General features: G+C 43.5%; 1 protein-coding gene across 5 annotated transcripts in view; it reads right to left on the bottom strand.

Annotated features, from left to right (window-relative positions):
• Positions 1-15,111, bottom strand: part of CLCN5 (chloride voltage-gated channel 5) — a 157,198-nt gene that overhangs the window by 15,968 nt on the left and 126,119 nt on the right. Inside the window, exons 1-7 of one of the 5 annotated variants that reach the window (XM_032329512.1) lie at positions 13,487-13,766; positions 12,823-12,937; positions 11,183-11,334; positions 8,500-8,599; positions 4,895-5,082; positions 1,520-1,642; positions 445-651 (exon numbers count right to left, since the gene is read on the bottom strand). In XM_032329512.1, coding sequence (XP_032185403.1) covers positions 445-651; positions 1,520-1,642; positions 4,895-5,082; positions 8,500-8,599; positions 11,183-11,334; positions 12,823-12,835 — 783 coding nt within the window. In that variant the 5' untranslated portion in view covers positions 12,836-12,937; positions 13,487-13,766. Of the gene's footprint in view, positions 1-444; positions 652-1,519; positions 1,643-4,894; positions 5,083-8,499; positions 8,600-11,182; positions 11,335-12,620; positions 12,724-12,822; positions 12,938-13,486; positions 13,767-15,111 lie in introns of those variants that run through there. The other 4 variants (XM_032329513.1, XM_032329514.1, XM_032329511.1 and 1 more) reach the window with 4 other exon arrangements.

Below are 15,111 nucleotides of genomic sequence, written 5' to 3'. Positions count from 1 at the left end.
AGGTGCACATATACATACTTTAAAAAAAAAAACAGTACTTGAATTATTTTATACATGTGTTATTCCACAACTGGCTTCTGAAATTTAATGATCTTCTGTAGCCATCAATCCACATCAACATACATAAGGCTATCTTTTTTAACGACTGCCTAGTATTCTACAGTATGGCCAGAATATCGTTTATTTGATCGGTCCCGTTGATGGACATTGTTGACTATTTGGTTTTACCATGATATCCACAAATGCTGCACCGACTAGCCCCACACACATACCTTGGTTCCCACACACGCTTGGGGTGTCTGTAGGATAAATTCCTAGAAGTGGAACAACTGGGTCACAGGGTATTTGTACTGATATTGGTAGAGTCCCTAAATCCTCATCCCTAAGATCAGACCACTTATGCTCACCAAAAAAAAGACAATTCAGGCCATCTGTTATTATTACCTCTCTGCGCTTGGCTTCATTCTTCCTATATTTGTTGAAACAATGGCACAGGATGTTCCCACAGCAGCAAGCCACGTGCACTAGGGGGCCCTCTTTGCCCAGGCTCAAGCCAGACGACACGGCCAGCACCAATGTGATGGTTTTGATAATCAGGGTCCACTTACCCAAATAGCCCCTAATAATAAAACCGCTCAAGATAGTTTTTATCTGCAGGTCAAACACAGAGAGATTAAATATAGACTAGGCAAGTAAACAAGGCTGGGAAGCAATAATCTGGACCTCATTATGGAAACTGCACCTTTCAAATGAGTGACATATAAATGTTTGACCTACATGACCCCAATTTGGGAGGGAGCCTGGGAGTCCAAGAAAGCAAGAACTGTTCTTTAAGCTTTCAAGTTCCTTTCCCCCGCCCCCCAGCCATGTGCTAGCTGGGCAAGAGAGTACTGCAAGCATGAGAGTGTGTGTATTTGGAGAAGGCGAGGCAGAGTGGGAGGGTGTTTTCCTTACTTACATCCTTACAGGCCAGTAGAGCCTTGATTCTCTGCCAAAGAAATTTGTAACTATGACTTGGTCAGGAAACAGAGAGGGGGCAAGGTCATCTGGGTAACCTCAAATCTCAGTGGTTTTGGTCACTGTCAAGCAATCTAAGCCAAAAGTAGTCAGGAACAGGACTTCAGCCACCCCTGCCCCCCACCTTCCAGCCCTAGTCATACTATAGGAAATGTAGCAAAATCGTTTTATTTCTCCTGCTCAAACAAAGTTGAAAATGCCAGTACTTTTTCAGGCCAGAAACGTGGGGTCCACCCTTGATCTCCTTGGGTAGGAAGCAGGAGTGGCTTTCAAGAGGCCTGATTCCCCAGGAACCCCCAAGGAGGCTAGAAACCCACCCCCTTTCGTGTCCAGGTGGCCCAGGCTGGGAGACTTGAGGGAAGACCTAGAGAGACTCCAGATTTCCTCAGGGTCTGATCCCGTTTCAGATTCAAATTGCAGGATATGCTGGAATACCTATTAAAGGCTCTTAACCAGGAAGGATTCACTACTGTTAACCGTTTATAAACCGTTTGAGACTCACCTCAGGAATTCCGGAGCCACACGCATAAGGTGCAAACACTTTGACGAGAGACACGGCGAGGAAGGCAAATAGGAGAGCCCAGAGGACATACATGAAATAATTGACTATGTAGGCAAAGGCTCCCTAGAACAGGGGAAAAAAGGGAAGCAGCTTGTTTTAGCCCAGGCTGCCTCAGTGAGGCACGGAACACTGCTGACGAAAAGGGTTTCGGGAGAGGGGCTCGGGAGGAAAAAGACCAGTATCACATCGCTCAAAACGCTCCTTCCAAGATGGGCAGCAAAGCAACCCCTGAAACACTGTCAGCCCACTTGGAACCGAAAATGCGAGGCTTTGCTCCCTCCCAAGGAAACTGACACCGGCTGCTGAGGATCGACAAGGAGGAGGAACAGACAGAACCCTAAGCAAACTCCGGTTCAACAGGAGACCTCTGGCAGGTTTGGGGGTCAAGTAGGTCTCATTTTATGCCAATTTTATTAAGAATCTTGACAGCTCTGTTATTGGCTACACATTTGAAGTGAAGATCAGCTCTATCTACCTTGGTGTCAGATTCTCACGGGAGGTTATACTGTTGAAAATTCCTGAGTGGTTTCTTTAAAATACAGTTAATTAAGTTCTGCAGAGAACCACCACATCTTTGAGAGAATTCTGCTATCACAGACTCAGCAACAAGTAGATGTGAGCAAAAAGTTTCAGGCTCTGACCATAAAACAAAACCACCGAGATGCCAGCTCTCCCGAAAAATAAAACAGCAACCCCTCTTTTTAAAATGGAGTGAATATACTTTCGAGACTGTCCGCCTATGCTAATGAAGTCTGCCAGAAAATAAATCTAATTTTGACCAGTAATAAGGAGTCACCAACATAAAGGGCTGGCAAACAGTTACATCTTCCCCACCCCCCAACCCACCAGCCAAAAAAAGCTATTTTGAACATCAGGAGATCATGCTTACTGATAAAAACTGTAGAAGTTGAAACTCACTCAAATTACATGAAACACAAAACTCACTGTACTTCTGACTTCTTAAAACATAAAACATTATTAAAATAATTCACTGACCTAGACAAGGAGAGCCAAACTGCTCAGTGTTGTTGTTTTTTTTTTTCCTCCTCCTAAGTTATAGCTTTGACACAAGTTTTCCATTATTTTAGTCCCTCAGAGGAATAGATAATTGCTCTCTCGGCCTTTCAAATGTAGCTAGGGAGGAAGAACACTTTCCAAAGGGGGGAAACAAAGAGGGAGGGGGAGTGAAAAGGCAAGTAGCTAGAAGTGGCTAGGGGCACAAACCTGGAGGCTTAGTTCTTGGCCGGAGAACTCTTAGAATCTAGAAGACTCTCTCCAGGCAAGGATTTCATTCATTAAAAAAAGGATGACCTGGGATGCCTGGGTGGCTCAGTTGGTTAAGCAGCTGCCTTCGGCTCAGGTCATGATCCCAGCGTCCTCGGATCGAGTCCCACATCGGGCTCCTTGCTCAGCAGGGAGCCTGCTTCTCCCTCTGCCTCTGCCTGCCATTCCGTCTGCCTGTGCTCGCTCTCTCCCCCCCTCTCTCTCTGATAAATAAATTTAAAAAAAAAATCTTTAAAAAAAAAAGTAAAGGATGACCAGAGAAATACATCACTTGAGCAAATCTCAAGCTCCCGCTTGAGAGCTACAGTTGGACTACTTAAACACACACACACACACGGGGTAGCACAGTGGAGCCTTGCAGGAATGAACAACAGTTCTAGACCTTGGCTGTAGTGGTGATAACACAAATCTACACTTGCAGTGAAATTGCAGAGAACTACATACACATATACAAAGGTATACATACACACACATCTATGCACGTAAAATTGGTGAAATAAAATCTGTGGATCATATCCTTGTCTTGCTACTTATTCTCTAGTGAGAGAAGATGTCACCACTGGGGGACACCTGGGTGAAGGGTATGGGAGACCTCCCTTGTTTTGCAACTTTTTGTGAATCTATAATTACTTCAAAAATAAAAGAATAAAAAAGGCAAGGGAATCTCCCTCCCTCTGTCTCTCTCTCTCTCTCTCTCTCTCACACACACACACACACACACACACACACACATGTTCACCCTGAACTCCAGTGCTTCTCAAAGTTTTCTACCCAAGTACTCCTAATCTAGGAGAGAGGGTAGGGGGTAGGTTACGCAGGAGCAGAGCTGAAACAGAGATTATGTTATCTTAATAAACATGGGAATTGTGCATCCCTTTGTAATTCAGTGTAATTTTAGAAAAAAATATTCAAAATAACCCCTGATTTTCTGAGATGGCACACAGCATTTATCCTGCGGTTTCAGCCACCCACTGGCATCCAACCTTAGCCCAGTTTGAGAAGAAGAATAGATCTAAACCCTCTCACACATATGGTATGTATCCAACCCTTTTACTGACCTCTTCCCCCGAGCCAATGCATACAGTCATTTATGTACATAAAGACTCTTACTTCTGACTTTATTATTTTCCCATCCTTCTTTTCCCTTGACCGTGTGTGTGTATGTGTGGGTGCATGTGCACCTGCACACCCACATGCCCCATTTCAAATAATCTGTGGACCAAAGTAGGAATAAAAATGCATTTTAAATGTATAAATATATATCCTAGCCTAGTCTCAGTCACTTCACCAACAAGGTAAATGAGGAGTGAGCTGAGATGGCACCTGTTTCGGGTGGTAGAAGCCAGAAAGGAATTGGGAATTGAGAGCGGTTATATTCTGTCTTGTGTGTTTTTGTTTTTAGTAGGAGAGACCTAACAAATAGCCCAAGTGGTAATAGAAAGGGAAGGAACTGAAAAACAATGTTAATTTTACAGTGAAAAATATCTGCTGGGAGACAAGAACAAATGAAAATATTGATTTAATCTCCAAAGAAGACTACAGGCAATTCTACTCCTGCGTTTCTGTTTTTTTCCTATGGAATGTATTCTAATTTTTTTTTTGTAATGTTCTAACGCAATGCTCAGGGGAAAATTACTTTTGGAGTGTATATAACAGACACATTTTTAACCCACTCTGTTTTTGTTAGAAATTATAGCATCCCTGTTGGCTGGCTCTGACATCTTTACCAAAATTATTAGAGAAGGGCAGATTCAATCACACTGCATACTAACAGCTAAGGAGAAACACCAGGACTGTTTAGGAGAAGCAAAAACATTAAGTTACTATGTAAAGCATCAAAGAATTCCACGTGGCAGAAGTGAGGGAAATAGGGCCGCACTTACTCCACAGAGAAAGGAAGCTGGAGCGGGTTCCCCTTTCCATGAAGAGGAAAATAGGGGTGCATTCCACAAGTGCCATGAGTACAGTATAAGAAATTCAGTCAGTGTAAGAATAACGGTCAGCGGTTCGGGAATCTTCACAACACTGTACCTCATCCGTGCTGATGATAAGCTGGGACCAGCTGTTCCACTCCGGGCATTTGTCTCTGTCTTCGAAGGTGACATGGTCGGAGTTCCAGCAACAGTGCTCATGGTTAAACCAGAATCCTTCTGTGCATATGCCTTCTTTCAAGTCTGTCATCCAATGAGCAGAAATGTCTATCAAGCCAGCTAAGGAACCTGATTTGAGGTGAGGGAAGGGGAGGTCAAAGTTATTAAGAGAAAATGAGGGAAAAGGTGACAAAATAATGAACAATCCATAAACCTTCTGGCTCCCCCTGCAACCTCTTTCTGATGTTCTGTCGGCTTGATTCCCACCTATCACCTCCAAGAGATTTTGCCTGTCATTAAACACCTATTCAAGAGGGGGTAAAAAAGGGAAAAAATACCACAAAGCACTGTCTGCACTGAATACTGTGTCTGTAGAATTTCTACATAGGGAGAGCTTGGGGGAGGGGAGGGCAAAGTGGTTGGGAGAGAGCAAGGGCTGAGTGGATTTGCCTTTTAGCTGATTTACATGGCCAAGACTCTGCTTTGCCTCACAACTGATGGATCCTGAAACCTGAAGACAGTCAAGCTTATTAAAGATCATTTTATTCTCACTATTTATGTAAGACTGAGAAAATGTGAACTGCCTTCCTTGAAGACTCTTACGTCATCTTTGTTTGAGGCTAGCGTAAGGGAGCTGACGAAGACCATGGAGAGGAGAGCTCAACCTTGTTAGTAATCCTGCTCCGTGGACAAGGGAACCCGAGCCAGGGCAGGAAGGCATTCGAGGCTGAGAGAAGCAAATTTGAAAGAGCACAGACCGTGACGCACGTGGCAAGTGACATGAAGCTATAGACATGTCGAAGCCTCCCGAGCCTTGGACGTGACCATCCAGAAGTTTTCTTAGTGAAACAGGAGCAAACTATATTATGTGCAGAACAGCCACCAAAGGCAATTCTGAGAAAATGAATAGTGAATGGGGAATTATTTGCTCTGAGAGTTAATAGACTGGTAGGGTTAAGATCATTACAGTACTTTTGATTCTGGCCTTCTCATCATTTCTGTCATCCAGATGAAGAAACTCTGGCATAAAGAAGTTAAATGGTCTAGAATCATGCTTTAGGGAAATAGCAAAGACATCATAAAATTCACAGCCCCTGAATTCCCAGACTGTTCCTACATTCAGACACACTGCTTCTTGTTGCTCTGCGATGCCTCAAAACAAAATGCCCTGTGTGTACGAGGGAAAAGAAAAACATTCACTGGCCACCTAGTGACAAGAAATACATTAAAAAGTTGAGGATATTACGCCTACATTCCAACAGGCTGGAGGCCATGCCCTGTGTGTGTGTGTGTGTGTGTGTGTTTGGGTAGGTGCTAAAAGTGTTAACAGAGGTTATTTACATACTTGAATAACCTACTCAAATCTAACACCTTGTTTGGCGCCTCTGGGCCACGCCCACCTTCTCCGCCTTCTCTTAACTGCACAGATTGCCCAGACTCAGAAAATTCACATGCGTTACAGAGTTTGGCTTGTTCTCTGGCTGTTTCACATGAGCCTGTCCTTATTCTATCTAACACCAGTACCCTCAATCCTATCCTCCCTCTTCCTGCTATTTCTCCTTTCCTAGTGAGCCCCTTCTGCGGTTACAAATTTTATCAGGTTTCCCTTCCTACAGAACAAAATGCTTTCCCCTGTCCTCATTACCATCCTAGATTCTGGCCCTTCTTGCCTTCCAATGGGCATCGAATAGCTCCGAAATCTCTACAATGGTTGCTTCGCCTTGAAATCTGACCCCTAGTATTTATGAGATAGTTTTCTAAGGTCACTGCTATCCTACTAACTGCTCAGCTATATAACCTTTTCTCAGCCCTCTTCCTTCCCTTCAGCCTCTTTGCAATACCTAAGTATTGCATTACAGAACACTCAGTCCATCATCAGTCAACTCTAAACAGACCAGAAGGGGGTAGCATTAACACCCCAGACCACGGTTGGCAAACTATGGCCCAGGGGTCAAATGCGCCTTCATGCTTGTAAACGAAGTTTTGCTTGGTCTCAGCCACACTCATTTCTTTACCTATTGTCTACGGCTACTTTCCTACTACAGGGACCATCCGGTCCTTTACCAAAAAACACTGCTGACGCCTTCCCTAGGTAATCTTTGAAAACCCAGTTATGGCTGAGCCTTTCTTCATGTGTAGCAATTGTCTTGTGCTCTGTGGCTCGTAATCTTCACTAGGGAACAGCAGCAACAGCAGCAACAGCGCCCTTAACAACTGTGGGCCCCGTGCTGAGCACTACGCATGCTACATCTCATCTACCTACTACTCTGTGCTCACAGCAAATGCGGACTACAGGTACTCTTGCTAGCCCCGTTTTACAGATCAGTAAACCAGAGCTGCCAACGGTTAAGAAACTTGCCAAAAGTCACAAAACTAGTAAGCGGCGGAGCTGGGATTCAAGTCCTGCGAAGTAGAGCCCGTGCTAGTAAGTCTTTTTATCCCATCTACCTCCAGGTTCCCCACCTAACTTCTCTTTCAGCTCAGTATTCCAGGTCTTCCAGCTTTTAATACCATAAGGATACAATCCTTAGCATCTCTCCCAGGTATTCTTGCCTTTCTGCTTCCTCCGTGGGAGGGGAAGCCTGCGTGGGAGCTTGCTTTAAAGCTGTGTGGGCTTATTAGCAAGTGCACTATTCCTAGTTAGACTGTGCATTATTTGGCGTGGCTTGGGAGGTTGACGGAGAAGACAGGAAAAGGAAGGGTCATCAGGGTCATCCCACTTGTTGACCAGCATGAAAGAATGACATTATAAGTTTCTTAAGGGTATGGGCCCTATCTTCTTTGATGTTCTTTACCACCAAATGAGAGAGCAGATGTTTAAGAAATAGCTACAAAAAGCTTCCAGGAAGTTCTCTATCTCCTCCTAGGAACGCCATATAGTAGCACTGGGTATGATACATAAACAATGAATCTTGGAACACTGAAAAAACAAAATAAAAAATAAATAAATGTTAAGGAAAAGAAACCATATGTAGTACGTGTTTTTAAAAAAAAAAAAAAAGAAAAAGAAAAACGGATTGTCTCAAGACACCTGGGAGCCTCAGTCGGTTAAGCATCTACTTTAGCTTGGGTCATGATCCCTGGGTCCTGGGATCGAGCCCCATCGTGGGGCTCCATACTCAGTGGGGAGTCTGCCTCTCCCTCTGCCCTTCCCCTGTTCATGCTCTCTCTCTCCGTCTCAAAGAAATAAAATCTTCAACAACAACAACAACAAAAAACCTTGATTGTCTCTATTAGAAGAACTCTTCCTCAAGACAATCACTGAAAGGCAGTGCTAATAGCGCCTTAAAATGGATATAATACTTTATAGCATATAAATGCATTTAGATACATTTCCTTGTTTAACTGCATTTCTTTAAGGAAAAGGAAGCAACTATTAGTATCCCTTTACAGATGGAAACACTGAGCTTCCTCGAGGTCCACCAGCAATTTAGTTCATGTGGGAAAACAGTAAAAAACAGCACACAACTGAGTTCATGATTTGGGGAAGGGCACACCACAAAATTTTGGGAGATTTTTTAAGAAAATAAACATAGTTTACCATACCTGATAAGAGCCCAATAAGTAGCATCAACAACCAGCCAGAAAAAGCATCACTCACACTGTGAATTAAGGCCCATGTCGACTCTTTGCTTTTATTGGTAATCTAGGGAGAAATGAGGGAAAAAAATTGGCACACTCTACACACATACTTGCTTTCTCACCTTTAAATGTACAGTAAAGAAACACAAAGACAAATCTGTTCGTTAGGCATAGAGACCAATGGTGGAGCTACTTCTCAGATAATTCTGGGCTGAACTGACCTCTTCAGGAACTTGGGAGTTTTACTGAGCCTGTCTTACTGAACCCTACCTTTCTCTGCAGTATGGCAATGGCTCCAAGTACCTTAGTCAGGGATTCCCCATTCAGCTGCTAATTCTCTATCACCTCAATTTGTTTTGCTTTTTGCAGTGGTCTCTGTCTGCCCTAGACATCCGATATTCTAAGGATGGTCTCTTGACTCACGGCCAAAAGGTTGATTGTTTTTCCAAAAATCCACAAACATGGGCTCATTCCACAAACATGGGCTTATTTGAGTGGTGAAAGTACAGTGTGAGATTTCCTATTGGTGGGCTACTTCAGGTCAGGCAAGTTCCAAGACTTGCTCCCCACACTGATCACAGATACTAAATGATATCACAGATGCATTTCTTTATTTTCAAAAACCTGCTGGGAATGGCAGAAGGGTACCTGGGTGGCTTAGTTGGTTAGGCGTCTGCCTTGGGCTCAGGTCACAATCCCAGGGCTTGGGGACAGAGCCCCACAATGCAGGGAGCTTGCTTCTCCCTCTCCTTCTGCCTCTCCTCCCTGCGCATGCTCTCTCAAATAAATAAATAAAAATAAAATCTTTTTTTAAAAATAAACAAATAAATAAAATCTTTAAAAAAAAACTTGCTGGGAATACTGAGGCTAATCGAGAAGGGTGCAGAAAAGTCTACATTTCAGGTGCTAGCCCTCTCAATTTAACCCTTCAGTGCCCACACTTCAAAATCAAGCATTCAGACAGCTTTGTCACTGTCCCCTTCTCTGCACCTCTATTTCTTATCTTTGAAACTGTGACTTCGTTATCCCATCTTCATCTATAGCACTATCGCAAATAATGATAAATTACTAAAAGTTTTTAACAACTCATTTCGACCTATGACTTTGAAGTTTCCAGTTTTAGTGCCTAAAGTAGATAAGGCGGTATTTTTCTCTGCAACAGTGTTTCCAGTCTAATGATGACAGTTCATGCCAAAAAAAGTCCCTTTTGAAGACTTGATAAACACATTCTAACTGGTTTTGAATTATTAGTAATTGGCATAATGTGTCTCAGATGCAACCATTTTCAGATAGTGGGAAATATGCCCTTGTCATATCCCAGATGACTTTCACAATGGAAGTAACATGCTGAATGACAAACTGAACTCTGAATTATGGATGGCAGAAATTCTAAAGCCTGCCTGATGAACTGGTATGACAGAACATGTGCGTGTGTGCCCAAGTAGCAGCAACCTTATGAAAAACAGCAAGTGTTTTTGTAGAGATCCCCTTTTTTCAGTTAGAACAGAAAACTCAGTGAGATGATCAGAAATCCAAGGAATACACAGGCATTTCTCAAAACCTCTACCAGGGACAACCTGACTGCTAGGCTCCGGTGATTATGAGAAAACCAGTCAGGAGATGGGAAGGGCTTAAGTATAAAAAGCGATTTGCCTCTCACTGCTCAGGAGACTTGCCTGGCTCTGAGCAAAGGAAATCATGAACTCGGGAGAGAGTGGGACTGACTTCAAAATCACGTTTTAAATTTGGACTCAAAACAGAAACAATAAGAAAGAAACAACCACACCTAAGGCTGGCTGAAGAAATGTCTCACCAGAGGATCACCCGCTGCATTTGGATCACTGGGGCTCAGGGGCCCTCCCTTTTGAGTAAGCTCTCCACGTGGCCCTGAGAGGAGCTAGAAATTGTGACTCCCTGATTTAAATGATGCACGGCAACAAGTTAAGGGCAAAAGACCTTGGCAGACTGCTCTAAGAGGTTTTTATGGGACTCTGGAAAGGGAAAAGTGGGCCAATTCTCTCACCAAATTCAAAGGAATCTGTGCCATAGCTGGGAGCGCCATCTTATTACCTGTCACATTAAGTTAACATCCTTAATTTGAATTTGATTGGTCTTGTGGGTTTGAGTCGAATGCGTACTTTTCTTTTATGGTTGTACAAGAGCCATTATCACAAGGACTTTATCCTGTAGGCTTCAGTAAACACCAGGGCACTGAGATTTTTTTTTCTTTTTATTCCTTTGAAAGAAGCCCCCTTTCTTTTCTCAGTTCTAAAAATCCTGTTTCAGGGAAAACCATAAAAGGAAAATGAGATCGAGGAAGAAGACCTCTGAAACGTACTTCGGTCCCCTCCACCAAGTTTGTTTTTACGTCTTTACATAGGCACTTATACCCACATCAGGGCTGTGAGGATCCTTTCCAACTACTTTACTATAGGAAAATAAATCACCATTAAATAGAAATTTTTAAAATCAGACACAAAATGCCCTAAAAATAAAGTTAAAAAAAAACAAACCCTACATTGCCAGTAGACACCAGATTCAGCCACGTCCAAGGCCAAAAGAAAACAGACATATAAAGAATACGTATCTTCAAGCTCTTTCCCTGATGTTTCATGACACTTAACTTGTGTACCATCTTTGTTCTTACCTCTCGATGCCTATCCCGGTCTCGAGACTTCTCCCTCACCCAGTCAATTGTGTTGAAATCATCATAGGTCCCCACACCAGGGATCGGCTCCTCCAAGAAGTCCATCATTCTATTTGAAGAACCTATTCCTCCACCATTGTATGACTTGTCCTCTGTATTGAACAGGAAACAGACATTAGCACCTCAGACACTCTAAACACATTAACACCTCCCTGCTGAGCACCAAAAGGTGAGTCCTTAAACCATTGGATGATTACAGTTAGGGTGTGCTAATAAAGCAACATAATCATTGGTGGGAACATCCATCATATTTAGCGGTTTCTGTGGTCTAGGCACAAAACGATGAGTGCCTTAAGGCAGTCTAAATGGAAAGGGACAGATGAGCAGGACAGTACAAAGGCGAGAACTGGCAGGAATTGAAGTGTAGTGGGAAAAGGATTTCTGAAACAAAATACTGGAGCACACTGAAGCAGCTTAGGTATTTCAGTCTCTTTTATGGAAGGGAGACAAAAGGACCAAAGGTCTTTGCAGACAGAGCACACCAGAAACTATTTTGCATGTGTAAGGCAGTAATTCAATTCTGGGAGGTGGCTTTTGCCTGAGTGGGAACTCCAAAGAAAGCATGTCGGGCTCTTCAAGAGTTAAGCCGGCTGGAATGTACATACTAGCCTTCAATAGGTTGAAGACTTTGATCCTTGATGTAATGGGCTCCTAGGAACTTCGACTATGGCAGAACAGTCTAAGACTTACAAGTAGAGCTTCAAAGACCAGTGCCTGGCTCGAGCAATGGAATGTCCTCCTTGATCCTTCCATGGAAGCCACATACCCACTTGCCCAACCAGTCCTTTCTCTGCTTTGCTTTCAGCACTTATATTATAATCACTTAACACAAATATTTTTGTCTTCCTTTCTAGACCCGAAGCTCTTTGAGGGCAGCTCTCTGAGTCGCTATTGCATTCTCGCATTTAACACATATCCAAGATTCAAGAAATAACAGTGGAATCAAAGTTTATTTGCAGAACCGTGGGGATGAGAATGAAGTATTCAAACTCTGGAGCAGTATACAAACTAGGTTACTTAATACTGCTTGACAAACTTGTTCCACACAGTCCTCTGGGGAAACAGTACTTCTCTATTAAACACAAAATGCAAAACAGTATTCAGGAATTTATGCAAATGTTCACTGAGGAAAAATGCAGAGTAATGCTATCATTGAACTCAACCAGCCAAAACTCATATTTGCAGTGTCAACCTTGGCAGGGACAAAGCTTCATCCAGACTGTTTGGTGAGGAATCCCTCTGCAGAGAAGGCCAAAGTGGGCCCTGAGCTGACATCCAGCTCCCCCGCCCCCAACTGCGTCCCCATCTTCACTCCAAACTCCCACAGACAACTTCAGCACTCTCCTAGGGTAAGTGGGAATTAACCCCCAAGCTGTACCTGATTTACAAACTGTCCTTCTTCCAAATTCCTCCCTGGGATGGGGGATGGCGTACCTTTCACCGGCAACACACACATTTAAAAAGAAAACCTCTGCAGAATCCAGATCCTATTGAGGGTGGGGGTGGGGCTGGAGTGGAGGTGGGGAACCAGTTAATCTTAAAACTCCTAACCAAAGTCCTTTCCATATCTTCAAGCCTACCTGGCTGTGACATGGTTGGTTGCTGAATCACCAGCCCAGCATTTCCTATCCTGTCAGTGGCATACTGATAAAGATTAATGCTGGTGTGTCTGAGAGCTTGGAGGGAAACAGCCTGCTAGGAAAGGAGGGCAGAAAGAAAAGGAAGTATGGTGAGAGGGGGAAAAAAAAAAAGAAAGAAAGAAAAGGAAAAAAAAAACCAAGCTGTTTCAATTCTCAAAGACAAATGCTGACATGAACACACAGGACACCCAACAACCAGAATTTTACTTTTGAAAGCAGGTTAATGCTCCAAATGAAGCGCTCTGCTCTCAGGAGAAATTTAGAGAGGATTTTGTGCAACTGATTTTTAAAAGCACCCGAGAGCTATCTAAGGTTACACTGTATGTCACAGGAGGCCCCCAGCTCTACCGACATTAAGACAAACATGAAGCCCTGCAACAGCTTCCCAACAGGAAAGAAAGACTCCTATTACATCACTAGGTAACATGAGCACTGCATCATTCTGCCTCGCAGACAGTCTCCCGTTAGCAACGCAAATTGTCAGGCGGCTCCGAAAAGAACAGGCAGTGATTAGAAGCCCACAAACAGACTGCTTGTGATTCTCCAGATCCCCCTTCTCCCTGGGGTCACACTTCGGTGCTGGGCTGGGCTCAAGTCTGCTTACCTGCGATCACAGCTTTCTTTTTTTCTGCCTCAAGGAAGAAATAACCTTGACAGCCAGCATTTGGCCATTTACAGAAGGAGCCCTGGGGTGCACTGCTTTAGAAGGGCACTTGCTGCGTTCTCTGCCTTTCGCAGGAATAAATGCCACCTAAAGCACCACCAGTGTTCCCTGGCGGTCAGAATGTGATGTCACTGGGGGAGTCACGTGACCAGACCCTTGGACCAGCCGTGGAGAAAGGAAGGTTTTTAACGGAGCACAGATGCCTTAAAGATGTAGTCTCATCTAAACGAAGGCCGTCAAACGGGGGCAGCCGGGTCAGTTCACAAAACTGGGGTCCAGGCGAGTTTCAATTACTAGACCTTATTTAGCAGAAAATCCAGGGAGGCAAAGGAGGACTATCTGAGAGCGTTTAGAGAATTACATGAATCCTAAGTAAAAAAGGGAGTGGGGCAAATACAGAAAAGTCTTTTTTAAAAGAACACACTGGCGAGCAAAAATGAGGAGAAAATCTCAGACATGTAATGCTGAGTGAAAGATGCCAGACACAGGGGCCCATAACACAACTCTATTCGTGTTAAGTTTGAAGCTAGGCAAACCTAAATCATGCCGTTTTAGGGTGCAAATATAAGTTGCCACATTAGAAAAAGAAGCAAGGAAATGACAAAAGTAAAGATGGTAGCCACCCAGAGGAGAGAGGGGGGTCGCCTTCTGAATGGAGCACACTGGGAATGTGGGGCTTCTGGAATGCTGGTAATTTTTCTCCATCTGAGCCCTACTTACCTGAGTGTCCACATGATAATCAGTCCTTAAACTGTATGCATATGTTCTGTCTTTCTGTGTATATATCATAACTAGAGAAAATTATGAAAATGGAACTGCACGTGAACTTAACTCTACAAGCTCAGATCTTTAACAGCGCCTAGTAACTTAAAAGTTCAGCTTACAGTCAAGAAAATTAGTCGTTTCTTAGTATTAGTTCTCTACCGAGAAAGTAACATCAAATCTGATCCCACTAATCCGAACTGGGTAAAACTAGTTACTTGGGCTTTGAAAATAAATGCACTATAACATCTGCATTATTTAAAAGGATCTCCCTTCCCAGGCCCTATTCCTAAGGCTATTCTTCAGCGGGTCTTAATTAACTGTGCAAAAAGGCCAGTCGAGTAAAGGGGAATGAAATAGCCATCTCTCAACTCCCTCAGTGAATCGGCAGGACAGCTGCTGTTAAACATTAATCCAGTCAGTGTGCTCCAATAATCAGACCTAAACGTAGGGCTCTGAAAGGCTGTGATCACTTTCATCACTTCTTAGGGCCCGCTGCAGCCTGAAATGTTAGTACAACAAAACCTTATGAAGTCTGTGAGGGACATGGTGAACCCTGTGTGCTTTGGGCCCCGTCAGTCATTAATCGTAACACCTCAGTCTCTTGATGAACTCGACTAGCATTAATGAGAAGAATGAAAATGAAGGGGGCAACTGATAGTATTGCAGCAATAAACTGCAAAGCTTGAAAATCAAAAGCGATTTGTGGCCCAAGTGTGACTGTGTTACACAACTGTACTTTTAGAAAAGTGTGTCTATTTTACTCAAAGAGGATAACGTGCCCAAACTTGTAAGTCTCCTTC

Source organism: Mustela erminea, chromosome X, assembly GCF_009829155.1.
Source record: "Mustela erminea isolate mMusErm1 chromosome X, mMusErm1.Pri, whole genome shotgun sequence".
Lineage (NCBI taxonomy): Eukaryota > Metazoa > Chordata > Mammalia > Carnivora > Mustelidae > Mustela > Mustela erminea.
This window is presented reverse-complemented; position numbering and strand designations above follow the sequence as displayed.